This window comes from Paroedura picta, chromosome 1 (assembly GCF_049243985.1).
Source record: "Paroedura picta isolate Pp20150507F chromosome 1, Ppicta_v3.0, whole genome shotgun sequence".
Classification (NCBI taxonomy): Eukaryota; Metazoa; Chordata; class Lepidosauria; order Squamata; family Gekkonidae; genus Paroedura; species Paroedura picta.
In genome coordinates this window covers 138,109,168-138,126,977 of record NC_135369.1, presented here as the reverse complement: position 1 = coordinate 138,126,977, position 17,810 = coordinate 138,109,168, and the positions used below count along the sequence as shown (strand labels likewise).

The 17,810-nt window shown below is 44.7% G+C and overlaps 1 protein-coding gene and 1 long non-coding RNA gene across 2 annotated transcripts in view; one reads left to right on the top strand and one right to left on the bottom strand.

Moving 5' to 3' along the window:
* ME1 (malic enzyme 1) overlaps window positions 1-1,895 on the bottom strand; it is a 158,978-nt gene extending 157,083 nt beyond the window's left edge. Inside the window, exon 1 of the mRNA XM_077305719.1 lies at window positions 1,625-1,895. Within this exon, the coding sequence (XP_077161834.1) occupies window positions 1,625-1,729 (105 nt within the window). The 5' untranslated portion in view covers window positions 1,730-1,895. The remainder of the gene's footprint in view (window positions 1-1,624) is intronic.
* Window positions 1,030-11,540, top strand: LOC143821624 (uncharacterized). Its single transcript, XR_013225855.1, has 3 exons — window positions 1,030-1,210; window positions 5,452-5,604; window positions 7,996-11,540. It is a non-coding gene; the product is annotated as an uncharacterized LOC143821624 (long non-coding RNA).
* The last annotated feature ends 6,270 nt before the right edge of the window (window positions 11,541-17,810 follow it).

Below are 17,810 nucleotides of genomic sequence, written 5' to 3'. Positions count from 1 at the left end.
AAAGAAGCAACAAAAGATGAGGATAGGGGGGCTGCCCGGAGAAGGAAAAGAGGAAATAGTGTAGGGAGGGGGATACAGGGGAAAGTCCCTTGCAGGTTCCCAATTGCACAACTGGGCCTGGCCTAACAGCCAGCCCCATGCAAAGTTTTCCCAAAGTGAAGCTACCAGGGGGAGAGAAGGCAGGAAGGCTGATGATGGGGGTAAATAAAGGTAGGTTGTCTGGTGAGTGGGAAACAAGAGAAGGGGAGAGACTACAGAGGCATTCATGGGAGGGAAAGAGGAAATAGTGGGACCAATGAGATTCCCACACACACACACAGGTTCTTTGGGGTCCCCCATTTGTTGTAGTATTCTTTTCAGTGTAACATCTTAATTACTGTGAAAAAACTGCATTAATTTAACCCTCCCTCCCAACTACTAATTCTTTGCATTTATACCGCACTTTCAAGGTTCAAAGCACTTCACATAACATCTTCTTGCTGTAATCTTTATATCTACACTCAAGAGATAGGCCAATATTATTACCTCTATATTGAAGACAGCCCAGGCAACAGTTGAACTGGACACCTTTGGGATTATCCTGTGCCACGCCACCTTGCTCATTAAAACACTGCTTCAACTGTCCAGACTAGAGCTAAATCCACAAGGTACTCAACTAAGTGCAACTTGAAAGCTTCTCTTCTTTTACCCCTACTTAACAGTATACATGTCAGTGCCCACCTCCTCGGGTGTAATGGTTTCCTATGCAGTACCATTCCAACACTTTATGAAAATCCACACAGATTTCTCCTTCACCCAAGAAAAGAGCAAGATTAATGCAAGGTGGTCTGTCTTTCTAGACGTCGTGTAGTCTCCCAGCCCAGCCTTATCTTTTGGAAATAACGTTGTATTTAGTCTATTTGGACTGCTACCCGCCAGGCATGACCGTTCATATGCAGAAGTGGAGACCACTTGAGGAAGCTGCCGCCCGGCAGGAGGTTGGGAAGAGCAGTAGCGGAGGGCGTGGCAGCGTAACTGGCTGGCCAGTGGCACAGAGCCTGGCATGACAGATGCACTCCCGGCCCGGGGTTACGCTGAAAGCGCGCCAGGCCCCCGTGCCAAGCGTAAGGGACTGCTCAGAGCCAAGCCGCCTTTCGCCCTGAGGGGATTGTGCCCGAGGTCAGGCCCGCCAAGGGACGGAGACAGAACCCGGGAAGGGCGCGCACGGCTGGTGGGTCACGGGCTGCCTGCCAGGCTCCATTCGCGTGGCTGCCGTGGTTGTGGGGTGCCAAGTGGGGGTGCGGTGAGGGGCAGACCGGACCGGCGCTTCACCGCGAGCTCAGCCCGGGCGCGAACTGCTAGGCGTGCAGAGCTTGTTTTGTTGGTGTCTTTCTCCTTTCCGAGCGAGTTGGGGCGGAGCCGAGGCGGAAAATGCCGCCCGGCTCGCTGTCAGCTGGAAGAGGGAAACTTCTGGGCAGACTTTTTACGCCGCAGCCCCTAAATGGTTAAGTCCCGTCCCAGGGAGGCCGGCGGGATCCCCTTCCGAGGACAGCGGCCGTGGGGACAGCCCCCGGCGGAGCATACCCGGCGCGAAGGAGCCCCTCCTCCCGCTGCCGCCGGGGCACCTGACCCTCCCGCCCCACACCTTATTGAGCCGCGGGTCGCGAAGCAAGTCGTAGCCCCTCCTCAGGGTCCACTCGCGGGCCTGCGTGTCCTCCCCGCCGCGGGGGCATTTGGCAGCGGCGTCCATCGGCGGCGAAGGCGAGAGGCTGGTCGGAGGGCTGGCAAGCGGTGCCGCTGACGCTTCTTCTTTGGAGCGCTTCGTGCTCTGCCCGGGTCCGTCTCCGGGGAAAAAGGCGCGGGAGGAGGAGGAGGAGGAAGCAGCAGCGCCCTGACGAGCCGCCGCCTTGCACTGCAGGGGTCAGCAGGGCAGCAAGAGCCGCTGAGTCACTCTGAAGGAGTCGCTGAAGCAGCAGCGGCAGGGACGCGCCTCGGGCCAGGCGGTGGTGGTGGTGGTGCTGATTGGGGCGGGGGAGGGGGGCACTCAGTCAATCAATCGCACGAACGGTCGCACCACACAGTGTGTGTGTGTGTGGGGTGGGGGTAGCAAACACGCTTTCTTTGGGCCAGGATTTTTTTTTCGGGGGGGGGGGGGGTAGGACAAGTTAATAGTACTCCCAGATTCTAGCACATATCAGCACCTGAACTGTGGTAAAGCCTTACCTCTTGGCAGCATGCCATTCATTCCACCCCTATTTCCTGAACATAGACTCAGGTGGGTCTGAAGCAACAGGACAGAGTTGGAATCCAGGGGCACCTTGAAGTCCAACAAAGTTTTATTCAAGGTAGATTCAAATGGGTAGCCGTGTTGGTCTGAAGTAGCACAATAGAATCAGAGTCCAGTAGCATATTTAAGACCAACAAAGATTTATTCAGGGCGTGAGCTTTCAAGTGCAAGCACTCTTTGTCAGACTAAGAACTCCTTACACGACCATAGGAATATATAGCAAAATTTTATTCAAGCCATAAGCATTCATCTATGTCCCCCAGAGGGCATTAAGATCTAGCCCGCAGAATCTCTTTAGGTTTCCCAGCCTGGAAGAAATAAAATTGGCCTGGAGCAGGGCCTTTTTGGGTTTGGCTCCAGCCTGGTGGAATGCTCTGCCAACTGTGATCAGTGCTCTGTGGGATCTCAGACAATTCTCCAGGGCTTGTAAGACACAGGTATTCCGCCAGGCCTAAAACCACCTGCTCTATTGGCCTCCCTTTCAGAACCCACTGGCCAAGCAGCAATGGACCGTCTTTGTAAGCCCCCATCCCAGTTGCTCCCATCATTTTCTTCTCCATTTGTGTAATTTATTCTTTCCCATAATAGGAGAGGACAATCTGTTTATATTTGTTTTAATGTTATAATTTCATGTATGTATTTAAATGTATATTTTATACAAATTTTGTTTTATTCTACTGTAAACCACCCTGAGTCTTATGAGGTGATTAATAAATAAAATAAAAAATAATAATAATAAAACATTGTTGGTCTTCAAGGTGCCACTGGACTTAAACTTGGTTCTTTATATTTCCTGTCCTTCCAAGGAGTTCTGTGTGATGTTCAGGCAAGGGTTTGTCAAGTTTCCTATGTATCAAATCTATGAGGCAGTGTAGGCAGAGAGAGAGTGTGTGTGTGTAATGGTCCTGAAGTCAGCTAGAAAGTAGTCAATTGGCACTTTGAAGACTAACAAAATTTGGGGGGTATACCTGGAAGCTTATACTTGGAAAACCTTATTATTCTCTAAGGTGCCACTGGACTCAATCCTAGCTGTTTTGCTGTAGACCAAATTTACGCAATGCACACAAAAGCTCATACCTTGAATAAAACTTTGTTGGTCTTAAAGGTGCCACTGTACTCTAAATTTGTTCTGCTGCTTCAGATCAACATGGCTATCCACTTGAATCTATGCTGTAGATCAGGGATTCCCAACCGGGTGTCAAAGACCCTAGGGGTCTACGGGAGTTCCAGAGGGGGTCCACGGCCTTTTCCCTCCTGCCTTGATGGACTTTGTCACAAGCTAGGGAACTGGCAGCCTCTGCCTGGAGGGCTTGGTGGGTAGGCCATGGGGGTAAAAAAACCAGGCAGGGAATCTGTTATGGTGTATTGTGGGTGGTCTTGTCAGGCTGTCTTCTCAGCTGCCCTTTCTGACGTGCATGAGGCAAGCCACCATAATAGTAACAAAGGTGGAGGGAGGGAGTGAAAGGAGGGCAAAGGATGCGGGTGGTTAAGTCACTTCCGGCGGAGGGAGGCGTGATCGGCTGACTACTTCCGGGGGACCTTGAAGCCTGAAAATTTATTTCAGGGGCTCCTCTATGGTCAAAAGGTTGAAAAAAGACTGCTGTAGACCAATACAGCTACCCTGTGAAACTATCTTAAAGAAAAGCAATTATCTTCTTACGTGAATACTAAATTTGGGAAATTTGAGAAGGGGTAATGGACATCACAACAAAAGTCTGCCTGTGGGGCTGGGCTCAGTGACAAAATGTTTGAAGGTTCCTGCCATAAAATGTCAGCCAGTCCAAAGCCTCCCATGAAGGAGGCAGCTGTTCCTGAATAGGAATACTCTGCAGACTCAAATGTGATTCCTTATGGGGTCTTCTTACCTCTGGCTTCACTGAGATGAAGGAAAGCCAGAAATGGCTCTTTGCTTTGGGGGAGGAAGCAACCAGGGACCAGAAAATATTGGTGGGCTCTACAGACCCCATAATGATTGCACCGGGGGTGCGGGAGAAGATCTCCGCTTTAACCACTGACAGAAACCATAGTAGCTCGGCAACCTCAATTGATTGATTGATGAATTAATTGATTGACTGATTGATTGATCTTATTGCCCGTCATTTCCATAACTGGCTTGTGACGGGGTACAATTGTTAAAAGCTCCATTATGAGGAAAGTGACACTTGTCAGACCACTGATAAAGATATCTTTTTTTTTTAATGATGCCATCTAGGTTATAGGCTGTACGCTGCATTTGGTCATTTGGCTTAAGCAGGATCAGAGCTGTTCTTGTGTGACTTGCAGCACTTGGAAAGCACCCTGTGTTTCCAAACAGCGATGAGGAAAGAGGTCTCTTGTCTCACAAGAGTTTCATGATCCTACATCGTCACACCACCTGTGATGTAAGAGGTTACCATTTGGCAATTGTTGGGTATAATGATATGCCTGAAGCAGATTAAGTTCAAGGTCATTATAAACAGATTATATTTTAGGCAGAAAATATATGCAGGCATGCATAATATATGCCCTATTCAGTTCATTATATTTTCCTCCATTATAATTTCTTCCTCTTCCGGTAAAGCTAATTGGGTGCCTGTTTGGATGGGTGTTGCAAAATGTTGTTGTTTTTTCAGGTCAATGTAAGTTTGTTGGCATGTGATAGACTAACAAACAGAATCGCTAACACTTTCCTGTGTATTTAACAGAAGCCTAAAATGCAGAAAATAAATAGGTAACACTCCTTTTCCTGCCATAAAAAATAAAGGCTTGGGTGCTGAATTTGTGTGCATCTGGCTGTTGCTAAAGGTACAAGAGCTGCACATATTTTAAAAAATGGTGATCTTCCCAAACAGGGTACAGGCAGGTTTTTCCCATTAGGCCAATTAGCACTCCTCCAAACCATTTAAGGTTGGGGAAATGGCATAAGAGAAGAAGGCTGAACCCTGTTCCCCATGTGTGCTGCAGACCGGAACTGAATCATGTGCCACGCATAGGAATTGAGGAAAATCCACCATTCATGTCTGATTGTTACGCGGGGTGGCGACCCAGGACCCAGCCTTTGTATTCTCAGTACCAACACCATCAATTAAACAGGACTTCATTGGGCTTTAAGACTGGGCAATAAATTTAATTGAATGTCTGAATGTTCTCCATTCCTGGCCTGATTTCTTCCTTCTTGCCCTGTTTTTTCCTTACTTCCTATTTAGGTTTCCTGAACATTTGAAAAAAGGCTCACATTTCCTGAACTCTACAGCTATAACTTTTAGCATTAGATGGATATGATCCCTTCCGAAATCACAGGGCTTAGTTACCAAGAAATCTTATTAGTGCAATCACAATATCGTCTTTTGAAGTGACAGGTGAGTCTAACCAGTCTTGCCGAGCCATTGATGGTAAAAGCAATCCCTCTGTGCTGACGTGTGTCTCTTGTATTGGCGGAAGGTAGTTAACTGGTCTTACAACCTGTACATTGGTGCCTGCAGTCCCAGTGGCAAAGGAGTCGCTGATACCATATGACTGTGTAAGATTGTTATGCAGGGCTGCTTGTATATTGCAGTAAATGTACTCCATCAGTATACAGGGTGAACTTTACCCTTTGAGAGTATAATAAAACCAACATATTCTACATCGCTTTTATGACACTGTTTTCAGACCATCTTGCTATCAGTCTTACACAAATAACATATGACCAGCCCTTTTTAAAAATCTGTGAGTAACACCTGAAAAGATCCAGGCCAAATTATTCATCTCAAAAAGTCAGTTCCAAAAGCTATAAAAGCTAATCTTCCCTTGGAGGGCTACTGTTAACAGGTGGCAGCACTGTATTGTTTGATTCAGTATTAATATGGAACAAGTTTCCAGTGTAATTAAATTTAACTAGCTCTTGCTTAATTGTTCCAGAGATAATATCTCATGAGGAAGCAAGACGAATTCCATTACAACCCTTTAAATCTATAAAATATCCTTTTAAAATATTGCCCTGGAAAGGTTAAACAGTTGTATATTTGAAGCAATGACATTTAAGGCAAAATATTATATATATATATATATATATATATATATATATATATATATATATATATATATATATATATATATATATATATATATATATATAATATTATATATATATGTTTATATATGTATGTGTGTGTGTGTGTATATATATATATGTGTGTGTGTGTGTGTGTGTGTGTTTAGAATATTTTATATATGTTTATATATGTAACAATTTTTAATTTACACCTCCCCCCCCCCAAAAAAAAAAGATTACTGTTATTTTCATTTTGGATAAGAATCATACAATAAATCTGATCCCTTTCTTTTCCAGATATTGTTCATTACCTATCAAGTTATACTGGTTCATGGTAACAATTATAATAACCACTGGACTTTACTTTAGCTAAAATAGGGCATGATAAGAACCCTGTTAGACAAGTTGTTTCTGGCAAGCTCTTCCTTCTCTATTTTTCCCAGCCAACAATATTTAAATAATTATAAGCCCAAGGTTAATATATACTTTTTGAGAAAGTTATCAAGCTGAGACCTCCAAGGTTTTTTTTTTGTTTGTTTATTTGTTTGTTTTAATGAGACAATCTAGATCAGGGATTCCGAACCAGAGGTCAGCAGCCCCCTGGGGGTCTGCGGCCTTTTCCCTTATGGACTTCTCCCTAATGGACTAAGCCCCAAGTTCGGGAACAGGTTGCCTCCATTGTTCCCTCTTCCCCCTCCCAAGCATGAGTGAGTTCTCTCATGGTTTCTGCAAGTGGGAGGGGATGGAGTTTGCATCCCGATTCCTGCTGTAAACTGCCTCCTGGTTCTCCCCTGCACACCCGGACTCCTTGATCCTGCCTGTTAATGTGGTGGTGATGACTCTTCCAGTGACATGTCACTTCCAGTAGGATGTGGCAGGGAGGTGGGGCCAGCTGACATACTTCTAGGACTCCTTGAAGCCTGAAAAACTATTTCAGGGGGTCCTCCATGGTCAAAAGGTTGAAAAAGGCTGGGATTTTGAACTGGGTTTGGGACTGAAACTGCCTTGGCTGCCCTGATGAATGACATTTCCCAACAGAACAATGGTGGAGTATATTCTTGTTGATTTACCTAGATTTCTTAGTATTGTTTGATACTCTCAACTATGGTAATCTGTCTGGCAGCAAAGGAGACTTAAGGCACCAAACGCCAGTGGTTTACCCCAAAGAAGCACACCTGGCCTTGATCCAGGCCAGGGCTTTTTCAGTCCCAGCCTGGTGGAATGAGCTCTCAGAAGAGCTAAGAGCCCTGACGGAGCTTTTTCAGTTCTGCAGGGCCTGCAAAACTGAACTCTTTCACCAGGTCCCTGGGGGCCCTCCTCCAACCAACATGATACCACTATATGAATCTCCACCCTATGACGATTGACTGTAGAACGGGGAAAGAATGGGGGCTATGCAGCCTTTTGTGTTTTAGGATATTAGGAGTTGCAACTGTTTTACTGGGGGTTTTATTGGGGGGGTTATTGGTTTTATGTAACCTGCCACGAGTCTATGGAGAATGGTGGGATATAACTTGAAATAATAATAATTACCTCTCAGATCAGTACCAGAGCGTGGTACTAAAGTATAGCTGCTTGAGTCTGTGGCATTTGTACTACAGTAACCTACAATGTGCCATCTTTTTTCAGTGTCCGAGGTCATTTGGGGATTTGCAGTGAGATATCATAAATATACAGATGACAGCCATATCTTATCTCTCCCCTTTATCTGCTTCAGGTGAGGTGAGGGGGAATTCCTAACTCCTGTCTGGAGGTACATTGGACAAAGGGCAACAAATTGAAGGTACATTAAGATAAGATGGAGTACTGCTGATCAACATTATGGTCACTGTCAGCCTGAGGTCAGCCTGTCCTGGAGAGAATCATACTTCCCCTGAAAGGCAAGTTCACATTTTGGGATTGTTCTCTCATCTGTCTTTTTTTAAAACAAAAAAGACCCTTGCAGGGAAGGTGCTGTAACCCCTTAATCATTTTAGTAGCTCTTGAGTCCATAAAACTGTTTAACCCAGAATATATGGAAACCATTTTAGTCCCAATGAAATAGCCCTAACTATGAACTCCCATGCTAACAGACATTCAGGGTATGGTGCAATAGCTGCTAAGCCAGGGCTACAATGATGTGGCCTACATTGTACTGACCTTGTATCATAATGACAAATCAACGTAGGAGGATATTTATGATGGCACACAACTAGGGGTCATCATTTTGATAACAGGAAGATCCAGAATCACTGAATATAATGCAGTGGGTATATAAAAATGGTTGCATGGCACAGGATTAGGAGACCAGAGGCATCGTGGTAATAGGAATGGACAGTGAGACCCCTTGACCAAATCATGACCCACAAAAAGGAACCTTAAAGATATTTTCGGTGTCCACTTGAATGGGAAGATACTAAACATCTCAGACAGCATTTAATGTAATTGTAAGGGTGGATGTGCCCAGTTTCTCATATGTAGGATGCTGCCTGCACCTGCTCTGGCAGATAGACCTCAACAAAAAAAAAGTGTTGTTGAAAAGGTGGTGACTAAGAAACTTTGCAGGGAAACACCATTATTTCAGAGTTCAAACCAGAGTTATTCAGTTACACTGGTAGTTATCTGATACTATTTTGTTCTCATGTTAAAAACTGGCTATCCTATACAGTATTTCTCTTCATGCTCTTAACATTGTCTGCGTTCTGCACGTCAGGCATTGCTCCATGTAGTAAGTACTTTGGTGAGTAAGTAAAACTTTCTGTTGCAAAGGCTATACAGCAAAATCAGAGTGGAGCCTCAGTGGAAGCTAGCCCTGTAGAGTAATTGTGATGACACCCCACCAACACAGCTTGCCCCCAGCCACTCCACCTAGAGTTGCTAAACTCCAGGTGGGGCCTACAAATTTCCCAGAATTACAACTGATCTCCAGATGGTAGATCTGTTCCCCTGGAGGAAATGGCTGCTCTGCAAGTTGGACTTTGGCATTATGGAGGTCCTTTTCCCATCCTCTACCCCCTTATTGGAAATGGCTGCTTGTCAGCAAAATCTGTCTTGTCTTTTTTTAAAACTCACCACTGTAAACAAATCCCTCTCTACAGAGGGCTTTTTATCCTCTTGAAAGCAAGCTAAGCCACACGAGTCAGGGAGCCATCCTCATGGCCCACTCTCTGATTGGTGGATGGATCCATAACACTCCATTAAGTAGGTCTATCAATCATCTTTCATAGGGAGAAGGGAAGGGAAGGGAAAAAATGACCAAGCGGTATCTCTTTTATGACTATCAAAGTTTCAATGTGTATTGTCTTTTTAAAGCCTCTATTTCCCCTATTTGTAATCGGTCCAGTGCAACAGAATGAAGTCAGGATATTATCGTTTTTACACATGATGGTTTTGTTAAGGGCCTTTCACTTTCTCACTTCAAACTGAGGTGGTAGGAAAAGCATGGAGAGGAGGATTCACAGCGGTATGTACTTCATGAATGCTTGTTGCTGTAAAATGAAGTTTCTCTGAGGCGAAAAAATATTGTCCTTCAGCATTTTTCCAGAGAAGAAAAAGGTAATTTCAGTAAATCAGTTGTTTAACAGAATATATATTTTAAGGGGAAAAACTAGAGTCCCTCCCCCCAATATAAACTTATTTGCCCAAGGATGCCAGACCAATTAGACTGTAATCCTATATATGCTTGCCAAATAATGAATTCTATTGAACATAGGACTTCTGATTAAACATGCATGAAATTGCACCACTGAGGACAGACTGCAAATAATGAATCACACAAAGACACTCAATGAGTGGATTCTGGGCCAAACTTCATCCTCTAACAGAACTGTGCCTTCCAAGAGTGTACAATTTGCTCAGGATTGAGTGTTACTGTTGACTTGGTTTTTGATGCAGTTACATGTATGCTATAGTAAGTAACCATGATGTAAGCATTTATCTGTAATATCTATTTTCATTACCTGCTTTTGTAAGTATAATAATGAAGCCTTGCCCTGCCTTTGCTAACAGCTGACAAGGATCAAAACACAGAAAACTGTTTAGACCAATAGTGCATCTTGTCATAGACAGGCTACACTGACTATGTTTCTTGAATCATGAACCACCAAAGACAAATGGTACACCCTTTTACTTGGTGAATGTCTGCCTCAAATGCATAGTGAGAGTGTGGATCCTTGATCTGTGTTGCCGCAGAATCATTGCTTGTCACAAGCTCAAATTTCACTAAAAATTTCAAAAAGAAAAAATTCACTGAAGGCTATGGTGGAATTCCTATGCTTTTAAAATCTGCAGACCCAAACAAGTGAACTTTTCAAGATTCAGATACAGGAATAGCTGTATAGAATAAAAGATTCTGAAAGATATATAGATCCTTAGGCTGAACTTAGAAAAACTGCACGTTGAAATGTCTTCCTTTGCAAGAAGCTGCAGGAGTCCTGGCTTACTTCATATATTCTCACCCTACCTGTTATGATACATTCAGCAGTAATTATAAGAAAATGGTTACATAAATTTAAGTAAAATTCAGGTAATACAAGATCTGGCAGTGTGAGAACAATTGTGACTGTAGACAGACAAACATATAATTGAGGTCTGGCACAGTTGGAATATTACAAACTCTGCAGACATCTTAAATACAGATTTTTCACAACTTTGGGAAATTTGGTGAGTAAAGGTAAAGGTAAAGGTATCCCCTGTGCAAGCACCGAGTCATGTCTGACCCTTGGGGTGACGCCCTCCAGCGTTTTCATGGCAGACTCAATACGGGGTGGTTTGCCAGTGCCTTCCCCAGTCATTACCGTTTACCCCCCAGCAAGCTGGGTACTCATTTTACCGACCTCGGAAGGATGGAAGGCTGAGTCAACCTTGAGCCGGCTGCTGGGATTGAACTCCCAGCCTTACGGGCAAAGCTTTCAGACGGCTGCCTTACCACTCTGCGCCACAAGAGGCTCTTAATAACTCTAGTGCTGATAGTTTACTGGCAAATTAATCTCAGTCTCATAAACATTTCTTATAATAGTACTCTCTTGTAATAGTACTTTTTAGCTTCCTTATGTTGATCTCCTAATGTTCTTAGAGTAGTTTTCAATTGTCAAAAACTCATTTTGAGTTGTTAATATTTAAGAAAAGGAAATCTCAAATGAAGTGTTGTATTTCCCATGAAATTCACATGCATTGAACTGCCTGAGGTAAGTGCCTTCAGAGCCAAATATGACAAATTTAAGCAAAAAGGGTAATAAAGATATTTCAAGAACATTGATGTGAGTGTAGAGGCAGAACATTAACCATGGAGAAAATACTGTTAAGAAACACTGCCCTAGCTGAAGGTTTAATTCCAGATTCTGAAAATTCAAGGGTAAGTGATCCAAAGATACCACAGCACTGAGAACTTTTCACGGGGTGAAAGGGAGGATGTGCTCCTGTGTATCAATGGAGTGAAGCTCCATTGTGTAACTTAATGCTAATTATAATATTACTTTCAAGAAAAAAGGCAGGTGGGATGTAAAACAATTCTGAGTACTTCCTACAGTACAGCTGATGAACCAATGCAACAAGCTTTGGCCATGCTTAACCTCTGGGATACTTCATGGTTTTGTTGTATGACAAGTCTTTGTTGCTAGAGGCCTTAAAACAACCATACTATTCTGCCAATATGGAAGGGAAACATTAAAAAAAGCAAAAGCATAGTGCAACCAATATATATAATAGATTAGCTAGCAACACCAATTTAAGCATCAGGCATGAGAATTTCCATTCCCTTTGGATTCCCCCCCACCCCTGATTTTGTTGTTGTTAAGAAACTAAACTACAGCTGAGTTGGTTATACGAGATGTGACATGCACATGAAGGAAACAAATCCCACAATTTAATCTGAGGTCCCCATGTGCACAGCCAGACAAACCCCACATGACTACCAGAGTGGCACATTTAATCTGCTGAAAATCTCCAGATCCAGGAAAGAATTGGCTCTTTCACTGTAAAAAAGAAAAGAAAAAAACCAGCGTAAAGACAAAGGAACGTATCAAATGCCTGAAGAAAGGTTCTGCAGGCTGGAATCTTAATGCAGTAGGGTCAAAAGGTCAATTCTGATTTCAGAAATGTTGAGTAAATTGTTTCTGAAGAAGCGAGCAGTGACTCACAGAAGCTCCTACCCTGCCGTCGGTTTTGTTAGTCTTTAAGGTGCTACTGAACTCGTCTTCTTTTCTGCTGCTGCATACAGACTAACACAGCTGCCTATCTAGATCTATCTCCATGGAAGGCACCACGTTCAGCCATACAGAATGGAAATGCATCAGGCTTGTGAAGAAACTTACACAGATACAAACAGACAACATCTTTCTCATCAAATGAAGAAGACTAAACATTATTTCCACAGAGTTCAACTTAATTTCCACAAAACTAAATTTATTAGTATTATCAACTTGTAGGCGGGGGAGGGGGCTTGGTCCTGTACCTTTTATTAGCTTATTAACATTATTTTTATTTATTAGATTTTTATACCGCCTTCCCATACAGCTCAAGGTGGTTTACATGTAATGTCACAGGGTGATACATGGAATGGCCTGAACATATAATCAAAGTAACATCAACAATAATCCAACAGTGGTTCTGAATCAACACAATTTCAATGGTTTTTATCAACAACAACATAACAGGAACAGCAACTTAGATAAGGTCCCCAAAGAGGTCAGACTGGTTCAGGCCACGGAGGGGATAGGGGGACCTGTGGATGTTATTGGGTTTGGTTGGACTCAAGCGAATGCCTGGTGGAGGAGCTCCCTTTTCCAGGCCTTGCACATTTGTGGGGGTTCTGGCAGGGCCCTGATCTCTTCAGGGAGCTTGTTCCACCAGGTGGGGGCCAGGACAGACAAAGACTTGTTGAGGACCAACATGCTTGTTTGGGGCCAGGGATCACCAGCCAGTTAGCAGTGGTGGAGTGTAATGCTCTTTTGGGGGTCTACAATGATGCTTCTTTTCATCCTGCGAAGAAAGCTTCACCTTCTGATTTTTGTCATTCGAGCTGCTGATAAAGACAAAGAAGCAGGGCCCATTGATGACTCCCCTGGACAATCTAGAATAATGTTCTTCAGCTTTCCCAACATTGGAACCTATGCTTAACCCCATTGTCAGCAGCAGCATGGGACCAATTTAGGGTAGGCACATGCCATTATAGTCACATGAAAGCAGGGGGCAGCATAAGAGTTACAACCCCATTGGCGTCAAGGCTGGGGCAGTGGGCAGCAGACTAAGAAAGCAAGGCACAGGAAACGCATCCTGTGCACTGTGAAGTGTCACATAGTGACTGATTATACACGGGGCAGAAAGGTTGGGCCGGCCGAGACAGGGCAGTGGGGCCAATCCATGATTATGTATGACATCACATTTTATTTTATGAGTGATGAGACACACGCTCTAAACACGTGACTTCTGGAAGCGTGGCATGGACTCATGGCTGGCTGGCCTCACTCTGGGATTACTCGAAGCCTGAAGATTATTTCAGGAATTACTCCACAGTTGAGAAAGACTGATAATAAAGATTAGTAGCTATGAAACTACTTATGGGATGAGGCATTCATGTGAACTTGCATTCTGTGTGCTTGTTTGTATCCTGCCATGTGTTCAGTATACATACAATCAGTGCGTGTGGTAGCTAGCAAATTCCCCCTGGGTTTAGGCATCTGCTATTCCCATTTTCCCCTTCTAGCAGAGAGGCTTCTGCTCCATCTATTTGGCTCTTGCTGTGCCTTCGCGCAGTGGTCTCCAACCTCCAGTTCGGGGACCAGTACCGCTCCGTAGATCAGTCGGTACTGGGCAGCGCCCCCCCAGCAGGTGGCGGGAAGTTAGGGGCGCCGGTGGGAGAGCTAGTGGAGCAGGGGCTCAGGCGGCGTCGACGTCCCTTGGCAAAAGACTACTCCCCCCCTCGGGCCTCAGTAAAATTGTCAAGTGTTGACCGGTCCCCGGTGATAAAAAGGTTGGGGACCACTGCCTTAGTGTACTTGCCCTAAGTCACAGAATGGGGGTCAGTAAGTGGGTAACCCTTCCAAAGAAGCTCCATGCCCTCAGCTAATGGCTACTGGGTATGTGGTGCTCGAGATGCATGAATCTGTGTCCAGTTTCTTCCAGATTCCATTCCTTGCTGTCAGCCAGCCTCCCAAGAACTGGGAATTGGAAACTACCCATCAAATTGGATCGGAAGTTGTCCTTCCAAGGGTAGAAGGTGGTAGGGAAGAGGTGGTAATATAGCCACCCATTTACAACTCCATCAGGCAGGAAGTCTTTCATATTTCCCATGAATACTGAAATGGAATGTTTAAAATAAAAGAGAATGCTTGGCCAGAATGGGTGTAAGAGCTCTGCCCAAGTGAACTTTTCACAGCTCTTACCCATTGGCTTCCCCCTCCCACTTTATCAGGCTTGGATCATCTCAGCATAGTGCTTATATCTTCCCACTCTCCCATTCCTTTGATTTTGCTCCTGCAACATGTAGTGATTCTGTATCCTTTATGTGCTAGGAATCTTATACTTTCACCCCAGTTCATGATTTTTTTTTATTTTTAAGGATAAGGAAACAACAGTTGACTGCTCTCCTGTTGGTCTGTGTGCATGTCTGTATGTGTAAGTGCACAGGGGGAGAGTCTGCTTGATTTTGGTGCATTCCACCTCATTTCCCTGCTGGCTGCTACCACTCATTTTCCACATGCTGTGAAATTGATGTCACCTCACTGTCTGGGCTACTTGGCGTAAACCTGGCTGCTGGAGTTCAACAGTACAGTTGTAGGGATCACCATCACACTCCTCCACAGGAGATTCTGCTTCCTACACATCCCTGGGCAGCTGCAGACTTTGCTTGCTGGCCAAGACAACACCCCCCACCCTCTCCCGTCCCTTTCAGGATACTTAGCCCTGCCGTTCCTTATCGTCCAGGCCTTCTATCTTTATAGGGTCAGGGGTGGGGTGCTATCAGCCAGGAGCACCAAATAGAAGGGTTGCTGGCAAACTACACCTTTGATTTCATGATGGATGAAACCTTCTTTTTGCTAAGAGAGAGCTTCTGAATGTCAGGAATCTCTTCAGCCTGCTCCTTTCCACCTAAACTGTGTGTGCGAGAGATGCCTGCAGCCCAAAGGTCTGCGTGCTCCACCCTTCTCATGATGGGCTGACATCTGGGGATAGGCTACAGGAAGCTGCTTGAGAGCTGATTATGCTGATGCTCCAGCTCCTGGGGATCCATGGGGAAAGAATTAAAATGATCCAAGGTAAAAGGAGTTAGCAAACCATAGGACAGGTAAGATCACATGGTATGGAAACCTCTAGAGCTACCCAGTGTTTTTCCATATGTAAAATAATAGTAAGCATGCATGAAAAGTTAGAGCCTCTTGTGACGCAGAGTGGTAAAGCAGCAGACATGCAGTCTGAAGCTCTGCCCATGAGGCTGGGAATTCAATCCCAGCAGCCAGCTCAAGGTTGACTCAGCCTTCCATCCTTCCGAGGTCGGTAAAATGAGCACCCAGCTTGCTGGGGGGTAAACGGTCATGACTGGGGAAGGCACTGGCAAACCACCCTGTATTGAGTCTGCCATGAAAACGCTGGAGGGCGTCACTCCAAGGGTCAGACATGACCCGGTGCTTGCACAGGGGATACCTTTACCTTTTTTTATGCATGAAAAATAATGGGGAGGGGGGGGATAACATGGACAACATTTATTTTATTTTTTAAAAGATTCCCACCCAACCTCGCTCACTGATTCTTATGTGTGCCACAAGCAGAGTTTGCATAGGTAAGAGACTCCCATGATTGGAACTTTTCAGAATTTTAAAAATGCAAATAGCAACCTATCAGGATTGTGACCATAGCGTGGGAGAAGAGGGGGTTCGCCCTGCAAATTAAAATATCCCTCCCCTTCCCTCACACTGTTATTTGCCCTGGAAAGGAAAAAGGTTGCATTTTTGTCCCTTGCGGGACTAATTATTCAGGGGGCTAGTTGTGAGTAGCGGGGTACCTCAGGGCTCGGTGCTCGGCCCAGTACTTTTTAACATATTTATTAATGATCTAGATGAGGGGGTGGAGGGACTACTCATCAAGTTTGCAGATGACACCAAATTGGGAGGACTGGCAAATACTCCGGAAGATAGAGACAGAGTTCAACGAGATCTGAACACAATGGAAAAATGGGCAAATGAGAACAAGATGCAATTTAATAAAGATAAGTGTAAAGTTCTGCATCTGGGTCAGAAAAATGAAAAGCATGCCTACTGGATGGGGGATACGCTTCTAGGTAGCACTGTGTGTGAACGAGACCTTGGGGTACTTGTGGATTGTAAACTGAACATGAGCAGGCAGTGTGATGCAGCGGTAAAAAAGGCAAATGCCATTTTGGGCTGTATCAACAGAGCCATCACATCAAAATCACAAGATGTCATAGTCCCATTGTATACGGCACTGGTCAGACCACACCTGGAGTACTGTGTGCAGTTCTGGAGGCCTCACTTCAAGAAGGACATCGATAAAATTGAAAGGGTACAGAGGAGAGCGACGAAGATGATCTGGGGCCAAGGGACCAAGCCCTATGAAGATAGGTTGAGGGACTTGGGAATGTTCAGCCTGGAGAAAAGGAGGTTGAGAGGGGACATGATAGCCCTCTTTAAGTATTTGAAAGGTTGTCACTTGGAGGAGGGCAGGATGCTGTTTCTGCTGGCTGCAGAGGAAAGGACACGCAGTAATGGGTTTAAACTTCAAGTACAACGATATAGGCTAGATATCAGGAAAAAGTTTTTCTCAGTCAGAGTAGTTCAGCAGTGGAATAGGCTGCCTAAGGAGGTGGTGAGCTCCCCCTCACTGGCAGTCTTCAAGCAAAGGTTGGATACACACTTTTCTTGGATGCTTTAGGATGCTTAGGGCTAATCCTGCATAGAGCAGGGGGTTGGACTAGATGGCCTGTATGGCCCCTTCCAACTCTATGATTCTATGATTCTATGATTCTATGATTGGTAACATCAGGTAGGGTATCTCCCTTTGCTGCAGTTAATACGTAAGTTGGGCTAGATTCAGCTGCTGTTGGCTTTTTAAAAGTTCTCAGAACATCCTATCCCATATCTGTCAGTGTGTGATACACTGAGGCCCCTAGTGGTTCTCATCATTGAGACTTCTTTCCAGGCTTCTTGTATCCTTGCTGTTGTTTAAGAAAATGAAACAGTTTGGTGGAAAACAAGGTGCTAATGTTTCTCAGCAGGGACTGCCAGATTGCAGATTAGCATCCACACAACAGGTTTGATTGTCTTAAGTAGAGTTGTCATCTGACACAGAAAACAACTGGTCTTGCATACTCTTTGGGTCTTTACCGACCACTTGATGTACATAGATAAGTTTTCCATGACAAGCAGGAAAACACTGTGAGCATTTCCGCACTTCAGTAAAAATAGCGTTATGCCAACTGAATGGCAAAGTGCTAAATTTTATTGCACTTCCCAGCTCCTCCTCACCTTTTCTGCTGTCTCACCTTTGTCTGCACCTTTTTGTGTGTCTCACCCTCCACATTTGCTGCTGGAAATGGCGGAA